This window comes from Triturus cristatus, chromosome 9, assembly GCF_964204655.1.
Source record: "Triturus cristatus chromosome 9, aTriCri1.1, whole genome shotgun sequence".
Lineage (NCBI taxonomy): Eukaryota > Metazoa > Chordata > Amphibia > Caudata > Salamandridae > Triturus > Triturus cristatus.
Window position 1 is genome coordinate 449,767,716 of NC_140592.1, and position 17,853 is coordinate 449,785,568.

At 44.4% G+C, this 17,853-nt stretch overlaps 1 protein-coding gene across 1 annotated transcript in view; it reads right to left on the minus strand.

Annotated features, from left to right (window-relative positions):
* Positions 1-17,853, minus strand: part of LOC146798118 (cytochrome P450 2C11-like) — a 359,895-nt gene that overhangs the window by 99,554 nt on the left and 242,488 nt on the right. The window contains exon 6 of the mRNA XM_085625339.1: positions 4,706-4,847. Within this exon, the coding sequence (XP_085481465.1) occupies positions 4,706-4,847 (142 nt within the window). The remainder of the gene's footprint in view (positions 1-4,705; positions 4,848-17,853) is intronic.

The following is a 17,853-nucleotide window of genomic DNA, read 5'->3' on the forward strand; positions in this document are numbered from 1 at the left end:
TGGAAAGGACTAAGGGAATATTCCATTTCACTGTCACTACTAAGAAAGTAACTGTAGTAGAGTGACGTTTAAACATACATACAAGTCTTAAGTTAGATGCAAGCTTTTTATGTTGTTTCTTCTCTAGTAAATGTGCTTGATTGCAGTGGCATTACTGGTTCTATACCTGCTTCAAAACCTCCTTGAATTTGACAAAAGCCATAGTTAGACAGAATGAGGACCTAATTCATTAAAAAATTATAAATAATAGGATTGGGGATGTGTTTATTATTTGTAAAGAATATTAATTATTTGTGGACAGACAAACTCTAACAGGAATTGTAAGCAGGTGGCAGACTTCCGAGTATATGTCAAAAACAAGCATGTATGGAAATGACCAGGCCAGATGTTCACTACATTTTTTGTATGCAATTACTATCTGTATTTCTTGGTATTCTTGGTAGCAACTGGAAAGTCCCAGAAGGCATCATTACAAACTTCAATATGACTCATCTAGAGAAGGGTGGAAGAAATGTTCGATCCTGCTGACATATCAGAATATTCCTCAAATGAGCCAGTTGAGTATGTTCAATAAGAGGCCTTAATTATTTTTTCATTTCTCATTAATTTTTGTTTCATTGAAACAAAACATTTCTGTGAGAAATGCTGTAAATGACAACAACGTCACAGTACATAAGACGTTAGCGGTTTTAACTGGTTTCGTAGAGCAGGTTAGTGTTAGAAAGAAGAAGGTTGATGCTCAACAAGATGACAAATCATGAATATATCATACTTACATTCATATGCTGAATTTAAGTGTGCCTGGGAAGACTGTAACAGGCTTTTGAAGCAAAATGCAGCACCTTGTCTTGTGTGATTAAAATATTATGGGGGAACCCTACTAGAGGACAAGCATAACAGTCTAGTTTGTAAAAGACTAGTAAGGATATTAGTTTTTTGGCTGTGTTGCATTACTGTTTTGTATGAATTTTCTATGTGGTCAGTAGTTGCCATTCTACTGCTGTGGTTTTGTTATTTATTAACGGTTTCCAGGCTTATTGAGGGGTTGAAATGCATCCAAGAGTTCCAGGCTGAAGATATAGTGGTGAGGATATCAGAGTGAAAGGGCAGTGGGAGAGAGGGAGTCACTGGATTGTTACTCATCAAATATTGAGCAAATCACAACAGCTGAGGGGGATAACTCTCTAGCCCTCAATGACAGCCCAACTCTCTCTCTGTCTCGGTCTATTGTGCTCTCTCACTCTATCATCCAATCTCTTTCTTTCTCACTCTCTCATTCACCCTCTCTCTTTCTCCCTCTCTCTTTCTGTTTTCTGATGTAGCTCTTTCCCTTTCATCCTCCCTCCCTCTCTTTTCCTCTCTCTGGACCTGATTTAGATATTGGTGGGACAGAGTGGCCTTTGTTGGTGGTCTTCCCGCCCACCAACCTGGTGGTCCACCCACCCAATTTATATGTTGGCTGATAATGTGGGAACAGACCGCAGCTGTCCCACCGACTCTGCCAGGAATTCACTCTCTGCATCTACGGCGAGATGGGCTGAAGCAGACAGTGGCGGTATCCCAGCCAGGATTCCTGCCCTCCAGATTTGGATGTGTCCTGTTTCGAATGGAATTCCCGTGGGAATCTCTCTACTTTGGATCAGCAGAATGGTAAGAAAAGCGGTGTAAAGTCACCTTTTCTCTGGGTACAGGTTGCAATTCCTTCCTCTTCTTCTTGGCCCAGGTCCCCCCTCACCTGCTGGACCTTCACTAGGTGTTCCTGGTGGGTAGGTGTATATATGTGTTTTACATTTTAAGAAATCCCACTTAACTGTCTCCCCGCCACCATGGTAGACCCCCGTCAGTACTCCGCTGACAGGATAACACCAGCCCAACAGGAACATCCAAATCTGCCCGGCGGTACCCCGCTGTCCAGACGGCGGGTGGTTCGCCAGCATAGAAGACCACCGCAGCAGCAGTCTTCTGTGTATCGCATATGCATCTAAATACAACGGGCGGAAGGCAGTCAGCTCAACAGAGCACTTGGACCCACCACTGGCGCGAGACAGCGGTAATACCGCCAAGATCTAAATCAGGCCCTCTGTCTCTCTACCTCTCCTCCTTTCTGTCTCTACATCACTCTCTTTCTCTTTGCCATGTATTCATTAAAGGCATATGATGTGGATTAGTGTGATATCTATTTCATGTCGACCATGAGAGTGATTACCGTCCAGTTAGTTAACAACTATAAGGCAATGCTGGGTCTTAGACATATAATTTATTTTCTTCTGTAAATTAAGTATGTGTTAAACAGAAATACCCTTCCACATGGGATATTGTTAATATTCGCTCAGCTACACGTCGGACTCAGTTTTGAAGCTTGGTAACTTCTTGATACCTATCTTACCTGGTATCAGAGTTTAAGGGTTTGAAGAAAGTGGTGTATTATGTGGTGTGGTTGTGTGACCTCAACGTGTAATGCACATACGATACCAATTTGGGTCCCATCAGACTCATTTGTTAAAACTTAGCTCAACCATGGGTAGCTGTGGCTTTAAGCAGTCATGCTTAAGCAAAGGAACAAGTGTACAGCATTTAGAAGTACCAAAACAAGGTAATATGAAGATCACACAACACAAAAAAAATCTGACAACAATTTATAAAGAAATAGATCAAATTTTTACGAATTTTTAGACACCAAAATGAACAAAATTGACCAGAGCATTTCGTTCATAGAGATTTTTAAGTAAAATTGCAAATCACTGCTTTGCCTGCAAAAATCCCAACAAGCATAAAGGTGTATTTGGCTATTCTGGCCTGCTTTGGACAATCAACTGTGGCAGGGCGGAGGTCAAGGGGACCAGCAAGGAGTAAGAGGACAGTTATCTTGTCGCCAAAGCAGTCTCAAGCCCAGTTCCAGGCTTTCTGGGCGAACCTCCATAGACTTCAATTGAGTGGTCCTCATGCAAGGGATACAGGATGCTGAGGATGCTGTTCAGTCAACGGGGGATCCTGGGGCTATTTCTTGATCCACAGTACAGGTGGGGTGACTTTGGCCACAAGGGTTGATGTCCATCAAAGTCCTCTTGTGCCCGGCAAAAGTCCAGTTGCCATTGGACTACTTGTCTCCGGTCACAGCAAAACCAGTGAATCCCTTTAAAGAAAGGCTAGTGTCCATCTTGGGTGACCAAACTGCACTCTGATGGCTCTTCCTAGTCTAGCAAACTCGGGTGCAACTTTTGAGCATTAGGACTTGGTCTTACTTGGTGCATGTCAGCAGTTAGTGGTGCATGTTAGCAGTTAGTGGTGATCAAGCGATTGTGTCTACTTCCTAGCTATGACGGGCTTCCTCAGCTTTTGTGGCCATGGTGCTATAACAGGAAGTTAGCCACCTGACTGTTGGAGTTCACCTCTTCTGTCAGGGGCTCAGGAGAGACTTTTTCATGAGCCAGGTACCCCAGTTACAGTCCTCACTTTGCTAGCCCAAGGATCAGCAGGTGCAGTCCAATAGTAGGTGTGGTCCAATAGTTGGTGCAGCCCTTCTTGCCATCTCCAGGGACCAGCAGGGCAGTCCTCTCTCCAGTGCAGATGTATTCTGAGGTGTGGGTGCCAGAGGTGCAATATTTATGCACAGAATGTGTCCTTGTGGGATGCAGAAGTTACTAGTCAATTGGCTACTAGGACTTATTGTGCCTGATAATTACTTCCTGCAATGTGTGACATCTAGCTATTCTAGAGTGCACTGTTATGTCCACTCCCAAGATGGTTGAACCTCTCTCTCAGTGTGTGGAGCTTGGTGGCCCACCCTAGAGGTGTGGCTACCTGAGGGGCAATGTCCCACTGATAGACCGGTTTGGCAATTGGTCTCCAATGCCAACCTGTCCAATATTTGCCCTTCAAAGGTGTCTTCTCCTTTGAAGTTTGCTTTTTGGAGTCACACCCTGTGTAGCTTCCTACCAGACAGAGGCAACTCCTCTTCCAACCGCAGGCCTCTATTGTTCACACTCCTGGGAGTCATTCACACTTCTCCTCAGGAGGGCAGAACGCTGTCTTGTGGCCTTTATCTGTAAATGGCCACTAGAACACTTTGGCAACAGATTGGCAACTTGCTAAAAGTTGCATTTTTTCAAAAGTTATATTAAATTTGATTTGTCATTAAATCGGGTTTAATATAACGATTATTTAGATAGCTTGAAGTACCTACTGTAGTAGTCCCATTCATAAGCTAGCACAGCTGAGTTGCCAGCATGCAACCCTTTGTCCTCCAATGGGGCTACTAGCTTATCCACAATAAAAAAAAAAAATTAGTTTTTTTACTGTTAGAACATATAAAAATACACAGCACCTTGTCTTAGGACTTGATACACCTCCTGTAGGGGTAACATATATATTAAAAATAGAGGCTTGGGCTTTTGTCATTAGTTTAAACGGCAAAGTCAGTTTAAAACTGTTCTGCCAGTTTGCAGTGGCATGCGGGGAGACATGTTTTCACATGGTCAAATCCAGATTGGCACTGGTACCAAACCCTAGCGATTTAGAAGTAAAGTTATACCGATTTGGTATAAGCTAATAAAACAGATACTTTTAAGGGTCTGGTTAGCAGGACTGAGTGCACATTCTGAGTCAAAAAACCAGCAGCATAAGTCCAAAACATTTGGGGGCGATCATGCAGAAAGAGGCATTTCCATACAAAGGGTTTTTGAGCCATGGCAGTGTTCAGCCTTACCTTCTACATCTGGATTCTTCAGCAAAATCATGAGCCCATATCTGACGGTTGTGCTGACTGTTTCAGTTCCCGCAACAAAAATGTTCAGTGTGGTAGCCACTAAGTTCTTCATGGTAAATTCACTGGTCTGGTTCTGCCTTTCCTGCAGAGAAAGCAAAATTTAAAATGAATGCAAATATTCTATGGTGATATTTTGTGTTTACTGAATGATATTTTGCAGTGTTTCTGCAGGATAAAAAACAGATAAATGGGCATGTAACCTAGACCAAGGGTATTGATTTTAATTACCATGAAATATACCTGGAAAATGTTTTTGCATTAGAAGCTGATGCAAAAAATGGTTATATTTGAAACACTGAGGAGGCACCTGGTTTGAACTCAAGGATTGCAGATACATGCTCTTTTCTAGGTCTTATCTATCATCACAAAAATGACACATTCTGGGATCGCTTCTGAGGTTTCTGGAGCAGTGTGCCAAAAGAAACACTGCTCAGTTAGTTGGTTGGTTGATTAGTTGGTTGGTTCTGACTAGTGATGCTGTTTGTGACTTTTATGGAATTGAGAAGAATTTAAAGAATTCCAGAACACCTATGCATTCAAATGGCTATCACCAATTCCCAGGAGCACTCTCATAGATAACCTTTTGCAATAAATGTTATGATTATCATTTGTAAGTCAAACTACCCTAATTTCGAAGGGTGTTCCACATAACATAATGTAACAGAACGTGTATATGTATAAGCACACATTCACCCTTGGGTCTGGTGTAATGTTTACAGGGCCTAAAACTATGGATGGAAATAAAAAAAAAGGAACCTACCACTCTCTTGGTCCCTGGATGGAGGTTGCTGTGTGCCAAGAGGGGTTGGATATAAAGGGTCCCAACAGTCATCCAATGAAGACCAGGAAATGGCCAACTTAAGAACAAATTTGATATCAAGCTCACGTAGATTACTCTCAAGACAGTACTATAAAGGTATAGGATTATAACTGCAAGCCCAAATCTCCTGATGAAATGTAGGTGAGCCAAAATCATACACACCAAGAGTTCTGCTAAAACTATACAGAATAATAACATTCGAATTTGGTCCGCTGATATCTCGCTAATATGATCTCCTCTAGTCATTAGTAACAAAAATTGTAAATGCACATTTACTTATGCAAGGTTAAATCAAGACATCCAAGTCAAATTAGTAAATTTAGTTTAGTTTATCAAAATGTAGAAAGATGAGTGCATCAATAGATTGCATTAGGTTATAAGACAGATGAGTTCAGAAAGGGACATGAATTTGCCAGTTCGAGTAGTCCCCGAAGGAAGAGACCACTAAGCGCATATAGCGTTTTGTCTGTTCCAGAAAGAAGCCAGATGAGTCTGAATCAGGCAAGTTAATTTGCCAGGTAAGTTCTGCAAATCTCTGTTAGAAATTCTTAATCAGCTGCTATTTCGACTGCTGCTTGCTAAATAGAAGAGATTATCCCTATTTGACTGATGGGCGTGTAAATAGGTGGCAAATTTTATTATTTACCTGGTCAATGACTAAATAGCCAGCCTAAATAAGTATTGACCATCTAGTGGTGCTCCTCCAGGCCTAGACTCTTGGAAGTAGTGTTAAATGTGCCCAGAAAGTCTAAATCCAAAACTTAGGACTTAGAACATTTCTCAAAAAGAGACTGAGGGGCATATTTATGGTATTTGTGGTGCAGGGCAGTTCAGCAAGTTACCTTACTGCACTGCCCTGCGTCACACAGAAAGGGCAGGAATGCACCGTATGTATCCAATACCATTCCTGTCCATTTTCCTTGTGCTGGTGCGATTTTGGCAGCCTAGCACCAATGCAGGTGCAAGGGTGCTTGTGTTGTAGGCAGGTTTGCTTTTGTGTAGGAAGAGGCAACTTCCTGCACAAAACCAATCCTGAGAGGCTTTCTCCGCTTTCTATGTGTGATGCAGAAAGCAGCACACATAGAAAGAAGAAAAAACGAGGAGGAATAAACATATTTCTCGATGCTACGCCTCCTCTGGAGAGGCATATCTTTTTGGTGGATTCCAAGGTTTACCAGATCTTGTAACTCTGGGAATGTGTTGACAACCATGGGACTTGTGTGGGAACCCCCACCGCTAAGCCAATGGAACCCCTCACTTGCACAGAGTAATGCAATGTAGCGACTTGCGATGTGTTGCATTACTCAATATTTTGGAAGCCATTCAAATCTATGCAATGTGGCTTTGCATGGCTTCAGAAATATGACTTAGGGGCTTGCGTCATGCATGTACCATGTTCCTTGGTTCCAAGCATTATGCAAAGCTCTAATAAATATGCCCCCTAGTCCGAATGCAACCTCATCCAGCATCTCCCCAATAACGATGCCTCCTCAGATACTGTCATCTGCCTTGGCTGTTGAACTTTACCTTTTTAGACATTTTTCTTTGAGATTTCTTCGAAGTCCAAGGGTAAGCAGTGACCGGTCCCAATCTACTTCATGTATACAAACCACGCTCTATCACAGTCGGCCATAACTTTCGACTTTGCCCCAGTCTCGTGTGACATGTTGTCCCCAGTCCTCGCTTGGATTTCGGTTTCAAATAATTCATAAAAATTTACTCTATTTTTCTGAATTAATGTGGGATTTTTCTTGTATTGCGTTTTCACTTTATTACTGTTTAAGTGCGGCATAAATACCTTAGGCATTGCTTCTAAGTTAAGCTAGACTGCTTTTGGGCTAAGCTACCAGAGGGTTAAGCACAGGTTAATTTAGTGACTTTTTGTGGTTCAACCTGACAAGAATTGTGAAACTTGCTTGAGCAGGGTTTCAAGCCTCTCAACAAATAACTACCTACTACCCAGATACCCTGCGCATCCGCAGAACCAGAGCGGGGGGAAGACCCTTCTCCTACACCGCAGCCAAAGCCTGGAATGAGCTCCTGGTCAACATTAGACTCTCCCCTGCTCTGCACATCTTCAAGAAGAGCCTCAAGACCTGGCTTTTCGGCGGATTACGGGCTGCATCTCCCCCCGTGCCTTGAGACCCTCACAGGTGAGTAGCTCAGTTTAAACACCCTGATTGATTGATTGAATAGGGTTTTGTGCAGAATAAGCGCTTTTGTGGTCTCAAATCATGTAATTTTGCAACATGATAACCTTAGTGCTAAAACTGACTTATATGCAAACACTAAATTATATGTAGGCCGGGGCAAAACTTTAATTACACCAAAATAATTGGAGTTATTTCGGTAACTGCGCATAACTCTTGCGATATTACCAAAAATTAGATGATTTCCGGTCGATTCCATTACTAAGAGTAATTTGAATCAAAAATCCTACAGCAGTTGCACAGGAACAACAACCTTAGAAAGTCTTAGCAGCTGCTGCTGTTCTTGTTCTGTTGCATTTAGTGCTATTACACTCTTCACATAATTTTACGTTATTCTGTGTAGTTAAACTGCAGCAAATTACGCAAGTTGTGCCCACCTCTACTTATAGGTCTAAAGGTCTAAAATTGTTGAATGTTTCCAAGTTCTTTTGGCAAACATGGCACAGAATGCCACTCCATTACATCGTCGGCCAAGAGCAACTTTGGAGGCCCTTTATGGAGCTAGCTCATGCTCCACATATGCTCCTTCTCCTTTAAGTTTACTTGCAGAGAAGGGGTATGATAATGATGTTTAGAACCTTTGTAAGACTGGTTGAAGCTATTTATCCTTCTACAGCTATGAACTCGCACCTATTCACAAAGGCATGGAAATGAAAAGGAGACAGGTAGAGGAATAAAAAAGGCCCCATGTTACCATAACATCTCTTTTCCAGCAGCAAATCAGTACATTTTGAAATTATTTATTCTGGTTTGGTTCCATGAAACACATCAGGCTAAAACACCTTGAAACAATGATTTGGAAAAGCAAAGGCCAAAACTGGAAATGTTTTATCTAATTGACATAGGGTCATCCGATATTTAGGGTGATCTTATAAAGATAAAACAATTACATAAGGACAACACAGCATAATTGAGAGACCTCGTTACAATCTCATGACGGAAGGAAGAATGACTAAGGGTCTGAATAATAGTTTGGGGGATAATAACTCAGCCATCCTGAGGGACCTATGACACTGAGTTGTCCGCAGGCCCTGTGGACAACTCTGTACATTGACAGGAGCTGCTGATATGGTGATTCCGCTCTATTCAGAACATTTTTGACAGGAAATCCCATCAGACATAATGGCCGGTTGGCAAACTTTAAAAACATTTTTGTTTTTCAATACCAAAGTGGGAGTTAGATTTTTCAAAACAAAAACCTAATGCCACCCACACTCTAAGAGTTTTGGGGTCATCATTTTCTTTCCTGTCCCTTACAGACAGGTTTGATCCTAAATAGGGTGGGTTGTGTAAAGTCTGTCCTCCAATAACCATCTCATCTGTTAGGCCACTAGTGGAAGTATTCTGTCAAGGAGCCCCAAGCAATAAATGGAACTATAATAAATTGTACTGAATGTCATAATGTCATTGCAATATGAATGGATATTCCCAGTAAATCAACAAAAGACATGACAGCCATCAAAGACACTAAAGAAAACAAACTCACAGATATTTTATTCATTGACATTATTACACATATTGTTAGAAATAAGATACTGAATAACCAGAGACATTTCTGACCTCCAGGAGTGGGACTTAAGGATTGATCATTTCACATTTCCACTTTTCATACTCATTTTCCAGACAGGTGATGTGGATCCACTGGTGAGGTTTCAGAATTGATTTGGGGTACTTCTCTTTCAAATGTAATTTTCTGGCTTTTGTTCAAACACAACCTTTGTGCTAGATGATAGGTCTCACAGAAGTAGCAATAGTCCTGGCCCCAAGCAAGAGTATCCAAAACAAGGACACAATGAAGCGTGAGATCTCAGTATCTCGCTAGCTTTAACGCTCCTGGGCAGTCTCCAAGCACAGACAAAAAGGTTAGCCATGCTTAGAAACTTTATCACCTTTAACAAGAGAAACCTCTGAACTACCCCTCACTTATAACATCTATTCTATGTCATCACTCAGGAAGAATTCATAAGGAGTTAATAGTTAACAAGGACCACAGAGAATTTCTGTGGGTAGCCTTTTATTCATCTTCCCTCACTTCACTGTATGCGTCTCCATCCTCCAGTCACAAGGATGCAGTCAATACACTTCTATTGTCTAGGTTAGCTATATTGAGTCTTCATCCCGTCATGCAAAATGCATCCCACCATTCCATGCACTGTTACTTTCACCACACTCAGAGCCTTACTACTAAACACTTGCTACACATCACTGCACATTTACACACATGAAATGTCAATTCAAAGGTCTGTGTGTGATCACACAGACTGTTCTACCTGTTCATGATGCATATTGCCTCTTTGCTAGCCTTCCAAACCCTTCTGCCACATATTTATCTCCACCACCCTTTATCGGGTCCCTAGAGTTTCCCAGACTACTAGTCTGGTGCTAAAGCTATCACTACTGGTCTTGGTTCATAGTGCTATCAAAGCTTGCAATCCGAGTCCTTTGCTACTCAGCATTCTCTTTAGACCATCTGAGATTATCTATATAAGGCACCCCTCAACCCCTCTTCTGCTAATCTGAGTCTTCACATGATCCACAGCTATCCTTTACTGATTGCCATAGCACTTTTACCCCCTTAGTTAGCCTTTAACCATTTTTGCTATCTTCAACCGTCTAGTTTCACAAACCCTTTCTGCCATTCTTCACTGACCACACTCCTTTTCACCTATACACTTTTAAAGCCCTCTGCCAAGTTTCCGTCCCTCTGTTACCAGATACACCCTAAGATTACTTACCAGCACCACATAGCGCCTATAACTCAGAGGTCAGATTGTAACATACAGACTTTTTATTCTCCTTGCATGCTCTGTTTTTTCAACAAATTCTTACCAGTTCTATGCATGGGCTAAAAAAAAGTTGACAGCATAAACAACATGAATAAGAACCATTTACAAAAGAGAAATCCTAACACATGTGGCACTGAATTACATAGGTAGGTGCTACCGCTCTTCTTCCTTCTCTACCAGGTCCTTTGGTCCCTGATAGTGGTGGCCCTCCTCCTCATCCTGGTCTAAATCCGTCTTTCCTGTGCTGCATTGCCCCTCCTGATCCTCATCATGGCCCTGGTCCAAATAGTCCTGGTTACCCTGATACTGGTTTCCTGAATCTGGTATACCTCATTCTAGTCCTTCCAGACCCTTTTCTTCCGAGCCCTGCTCCTGGACCTTCCTTGTATTAACCCTTCCTGGGCCTTCCTGGGCCTCCACATCCTGTAACTACTGATCCCCACCCTTATCCTGCTAGTCTGCTGGGTCTTTCTCCACCTAACCCTATTGTTTTGGTTTTCCTACATCTGGCACTCCTAGTCTTCCTGTTTTGAGTTTTTCTGAATCTCGTTGCCCTGGATCCCTGTTGCCGTGCTCCACCTGGTACTGTGTCTATGGGTCCTGGTCTTCCTTCTTAGGACCTGTTAGACCTGGCATCCTTGGCGTGGATTTCCCTGACTTTTTGCCTCTACCTCCTGTGGCTTTGATGCTGTGCTGGGTTTCGTTTTTGCTGGCTTAGATGCTTTGGGTACTTTGCCACTGCTGATCAGTGTCAAAGTGCAAGTTCTCCCTGTGTAAATTGATATTGTGATTGGTTCTTCCTGATTGGCATATTTGTTTTACCAGTAAGTCTCTAGTAAAGTGCACTGAGTGTGCCAGGGCTAGAAACTCAAATGCTACTAGTGGGCTTGCAGCACTGATTTTGCCACCCACATGAGTAGCCCTGAAAAGAGGTCTCAAGCCTTCCGTCGCAGTGCCTATGTGCAGTTTGATAACTGCCATGTCGATTTAGCAAGTGCACCCACTTGCCAGGCCCTACCCTTCCCTTTCCTTGCACATAGGACACCCCTATGGTAGGCCCAATGTACCCCCCTGGGCAGGGTGCAGTGTATGTGAAAGGTGTGGCATGTACTGGTGTGCGTAACATGTCCTGATAGTGAAATACTGCCAATTTTGTTTTTCACTATTGAAAGGCTATCTTGCCCACAGGACAGAATGGGGAATTCTTTCTAACATTTTACAAGCATATCTTCCTATAGGAGTAAGATGAGAAAATGAAGTTTGGTATCCTGAACTCAGGATTTAATAACACATCTTTTAGTAAAGATGGTTTTTAAATTGTGTGTTTGAAAATACCACTTTTAGAAAGTGGTTATTTTCTTGTTCAACCTTCCTGTGGGCCTCTGCCTGTTTGTGGATTGACTGTCTGGCTTTCGAGTGACAGGGGCTGGGAGGTGCAGTGGCTCCAGGAGTCTGGATGAATCAGCACTAGGCCTGATCTGCATTTGGAGTGGTGGGAGGAGTAGCACCTGTACCTGAATAGGGCTCTGCCTGCCTTCCACAATGCTGGCTCCACCCCCTGCGGTGTGTCTGGAGCCAAGGCTCACACTGACAATGGAGGTTGTTGTGCACTTGCAGAGTGCCCCTCAGTACTGGTTTGAACTGGGCTCAGAGCCCCTTGCACAAAGAGAACAAAGACATTTTGGGGTATAAGTATTAAACCTATAACCCTTGAACCTGAGATCATTCCTAGAATTCAAGAGGAACCTTTACCAAGGAGAAGAGCTGGAGAGACTGAGGAGAAGTATTGCCCTTGCTGTGGGTCTTGGGGTGGCCTGCAGTTGCTGTTTCTACCAAGGAAAGGAGAAGGACTTTGCTGTGTCCCCTGCTTGAAGGAGATCTCCAAGGGCCTGAAGTGAGTTGGCCTCCTGTTCAGAAGTCTCAGGGACACAAAGACTTCACCCACCAGCTCCCCTTAACTCTGCTGTTGTGAGTTCTGACCTGCCTTGAGGTGCCTGTGCCAGTTTTGGGCCTCTGGAGGTTGCTGCTGCTTTTTGGGAGCTGGAAGAAAGAAGAAACGTGAAGATTTGCAAAAATCGACTCATCGCTCTTCTTGCAGCTGTTTTCTCAACACATCTCCACGGCACGAGAAGAATTTCCACCCATCGTCGTGCGCCGCCAAAACCGTTGCAGCGCCTGTCGTCGCGACAAGTATCGACGCATCAAGGGATCGTGGCTGAAGAGTACCGACACAGCGCCTTGTAACGCCACTGCATCGACCGCCGATGCATCCCGATGATCTACGCATCGCCCCTGTGCGGCACGCTTCCCCGATGCATCACCAGCGGGCCGGAACCGGCACGAAAAACCAACTCATCACTCCCCATACAGACCGGAATCGACACAACCCTTCCTCTGCATGCAGCAGGACTGTCGCATCGCCTTCCCAGGGTCTCAGGAGTGTCGCATCTCTTTCTTTTCCGATGCTGCGGCTGTTTGGCTTGGTGAATTTTGACGTAACTACAGGTACTTTGGTGAAAATTCCCGCATCCATAGTTTTCTATGGTACAAGTTCTTGAAACCTTTTGAAAGTCATATTTTTAACTGTGTATGTTGGATTTCTGTTGTTTTGGTCTTGTTTAGTTTAGATAAAGATATTTTATTTTTCTAAACTGGTGTGGTGTCCTTTTGTGGTGTTTTCATGGTGTTACTGTGAGTGTTGGTACAAATACTTTACACATTGCCTTTGGGATACGCCTGTCTGATCATGCCAAGCTACCTAGGGGGTGAGCAGGGGTAATCTAAAGTGTGCATCCCCCTTAACCTGACTAGAAGCAAGGGTCCCTATTTGGGCAAAGGTACCTACCTCTGCCAACTAGAGACCCCGCTTTCTAACAGGTCCTCTTTAAGTGACCTTGTTTCTCATGTTGTCCTGGTCTACCTGATCCTTGCCAGCCAGGCCCTGATACGCTAGTTCCTGGCCCTCCTGCTCCACTTTGTTCCTTTAGCTGAGACCCCTCTGGTCCTCTTAGCCCTGTCCCGGGTCCTGCTTTTGTCTGATCCTTCTAGTCCACCCAAACCTCCCTAGTCTGATCCCAGATCTTAATGGCCCTAGTCCACCCTGTTCCTGCCACAACTAGTTTTCGTTGTCCTCCTCCAACTTGTCATGATATTCTTGGCCCTGGTCCTCCTCCTCCTTGTCATCCGGATTCTGCACTAACTTGTCCACTTAGTCTTGATGCTTCTTGTTCAGGCTATCCTGTTACTAGCCACCAGATTTGGTCACCCTGGGTCCTGTCATCCTGACCCTCCTTGTCCTAGTCCTCATTTTCCTCCTCATCCTTGACCTCCTTGTCTTAGTATGCCTGGCCCTGATACTCCTGGGCCGCTGGGGCATGATTTTCCTTTTCTTCTTGCATGTGTTCTCATTGGTCCTCCTTTCCCTGATCCTCTTAGCGTTTGTCCTGCTGGCTCTGGATGCCTGGCCACCCCGTTCAGATTCTCCAGGTCCTATTCTCCTAGTATTCCTCACTCTCTCTTGTTTGCCTAGCACTGGTCTTCCTAATCCTATTCCTCACAGTCTGTGTTGTTTCTAATCCTCCTTGGTTGGGTCTTTCTATGCCTAATCCTCGTGGTTCTGGCACTTCTGGCCATCCTGGTCCTTCTAGGCCCCCTTCTTCTAACTCTTCCTATTCCTTCCAGATCCTCCTAACCCTCGTCCCCTTGGACTGATCATTCTGACCCTTCTCACGTCTCATACGATTCCAAGAACATCAGTAAGTTCCTGATCCCGCTGGTCCCCTCGGTTCATCTGGCCCCTTGTGTCCTGGTTCTCTTAGTCCTTTCCCTCTTAGTCTTTGTCTTCCTTGTTTGGATCCACCTGGCCCTACCCCTTGTCTTCATGGTCCTTCTGGCATCTGGACCCTCATGGTCATGGTTCTCCTTATCTGGGTCCTGTTGAAACTCATCATTTTGCTCCTTGTCCTCCTGGACATCCAGCTCCAGTCTCCTTAGTCTTCCTGGTTCTGGCTGTTCTGATCTTCTTCACCCTGGTCCACAATGCTTAAGTCCTGTTTCTCTGCTCAATGGGGTACTCCAGGCCCTGGTCCTATAGTCATGGTCCCCCTGGCACTCCTAGGCCTGTTGCTGGTCTTCTTATTGCTGGTCCTTTTAATCCTCTTTACTCTGGTCCTGATCCTCCTGACTCTGGTCCTTCTGTTATCCTTGGTACTGGCTCTCACATATTCCTTCCTTAATCTGGTTCCCTGGTTGTACTGTCATAAACCTCATACTCCTAATCATCCTATGCTCTAAAGATATGACCCTGATCCTCCTGCTCTTTGCCCTCATGTTTCCTCACCAAACAATCATGGTCCTCCTTGCTCTGGTTGTCGTGGGCCTAGCCATCCTGTTCCCCTTCTTCCTGGTCATCTTGTTCCCGGCCCTGTGGCCCAGACATCCAGGGTGTAGTGATTTTGATTGGTCCCGATCCTCCTTTTCATTCTCACCCTGGTTCTCCTGGCCCTGATACTCGAGGTCTGACCCTCTCTACCCTGATTTTCTCGGTCCCCCTTGTCCTTTATTTCCTGGTCCTCTTATAACTTATCCTTCAGGCTCTGATTGCCTATATCCCTGGTCTCACCTCACTGGCACTCCTGGCTATGGGCATGCTATTCTTGTTAGCCAGAATCCATTTCCTTTTTGAGATTATATGCCAATTTTCCCTGATCCTCGTGGTCCTGATTCGTATAGTTTGATTTCTATTGGGCTTAGTTCTAATGGAGACGATTCGTTAAAAATCTTAGTGTAGGAATCCTCGGTCCTGGTCATCCTGGTCCTTCTTATCCTATTGCGCTTGATATCATAAACCCTTCTTTTGGTCATCCTGGCCCTTCTTGGCTCCCCCAGTCATGGTCCATTTGGTTTGGTTCCTTTCTGGTTCTCTTGGCCCTGATCACCTTCCCTTCCTGGTACCGCAGGTCTTGGCCCATCTGGCCTCTCGTGTCCTAGCCCTCCTAGTCTTTTTCCTCTTGGTTTAAATTGTCCTGGTCCTCTGGGATCTGTTCCTTGTTTCTTATTCCTACTGGTACTGCAGCCATTTAATCTGGCCCTCTTGATCCAGGTTCTCCTTGTTCAGGTTCTCCCAAGCCTGTTCATTTTAATACTGTTTCTTCTGGCCACCACTGCGAGTCCCCATGCACTGTCCCACTTGCTGTGGTCCCCTAGGTCCTGATCCCATGGTCCTCTCAGCCCTGTTTCCAGTCCTCCTTGTCAAGTTCCTTTTAGTTCACCTAGTCATTGCTCTGGTCTTCTGAGTGCCCTTGATACTAGTCTCCTTGGTCTTCCTAGTCTCTGTCCTGCTTATCCTGGTTTCCTAGTACTACTGGCCACTGCCCTCCATGTCCTGATCTTCGTATTCCTCTTTAATCTGATCTTGTTCATCCTGGCCTTGATCATCCTTTGTATCCTGCGTTTCCTGTTTCGTGGTCCTGGACCTTTCCATGCCCCTCACCCTAATTGCAATCCCCTGGTGTATCTATTCCCCTGGTTTATCTGTTCCTAATCCTTCTGGCTATCCAGGTCAATCTATTCCTGGTCTTAGTTCTGGTACTCGTTTGGTCTCCTGGTCCCTGGTGACTTGGTTGCCACTCATGACATGGGAATAATAAGAACCCATACCTAAAACCCACTCTGCTTGGTGAATAGTATGGAAATGTGTGTTTATTCACAGGCAGCAAATACATTGTGCCGGTGACTAAAATGTCAGTATGGCTAAAGATGCCACTCATGACATGAGACCAATAAGCATCTATGCCTGAAACCCACTTGTATTGCATTTGCCATTTTACACGTGACACGTGCTGGGCTGCATATTGACCTCGATTCCGTGTGGTGCTCTGGTCTTCCATTCGGGGTGGAGGACCAGAGCATCGCGTGGAGTCGGGGTCAATATGCAGTTCAGCAGTAACAAACATGTTTTTCACGTAAACCAGTACAAGCTGGTGCAAGACATACCTCGTGAGGTTATTTTGTGCATTGAGCTTGTTTTTCTGCATTCTATGCTTATCTCTAGGACATAGGGAGGATGCGCTGTGCAAGGCTCTCCAAGGCCGGAGATAGGGAAAGGAATGTCTTTTGCCTCGGCGCACCCAAGCAGAATCTGGCCAGGTCTGTATGGGTGGGTCTGACGCAGAGATGCGGCCAGCACCTATGATGGATAGATGGGCGAGAACGCCTGCTAGAGGGTTCTCGAACGTGTTGATTTAACTATAAAAAGCGGTGTCCGTGAGGTGGAGCTCAGGAACTCAGTCTTGGAGTGGACACACTCGCGGGACGACTTTGGTGCCCGGAGATGTTACTTCCTGTGCCCCAGTCTCTACAGGGTTCCCGACTTGGTGTTTTCGGTGCTTGGCCAGGGATGTTAAAGACTCCGGTGCAGACGCATCTGGTGAGGTGCTTTGTACATTAACTGTTTATATATCTACATTCCAGATCTCATATTTGTGTATATATATAGTGTGGTGTATTCATTATTTCACCTGGTGCCTAAGAACTTACTAGCTTCAGTGACTTATTGCCTTTGTCTACGATACTAATAAAGCTCATTTTACCTCCAGAGGGGTGTTGGAGTTTCTGTGTAAGTAAGTGGTGTGCGTAAGTTTAGATTACGCAAGTGGGCAAGGCAATACACCACTCTGCTGGGTAAATAGTATGAAACGATGTGTTTATCCACGGGCAGCAGGGTGAACTGCTGTGAATTAGCCAGATGCATAATTACCTGAATATTGTCTTCACTTCCGCATTCCACAGAGGCCCCATGCCCCATAACTGTGTCTCATTCAATTTACCTCCTGGAAGTGTCCCGAAGCACTGTGCCCCCAGGCAGAAATTACATACTGTACGTATCCCTATTTCTAAACACAGATACCATCTATCTGTCTGAATTACAGGTTTGCTGGTTCTCGCCGACTGCTGCTGTGTTGCCCAGTTTGGAAATACTCAGCAAGCACAGCACAGCTTAAAAAGAAGCCTAAAGCTAGCACGCCGCCTTCCATAAGAAACCCAAATGAGCCTAGCATTCAAATGATCATCACAAGAAGAATCATGAAGATTAAAAAAACGATGTAGTCTCATGAGTAAATTTCACATTTATACATTTATGTAACATGCTTTACAACCATACTCATTATTCTTTGCAGTCAGACAAATACCCCGAGACAGCAGCACAAAATATGTGTTGCATATCCCGAAGCTTCTGAAATAGGAGTTTGATTCCTACATTTCTTCTTTGGA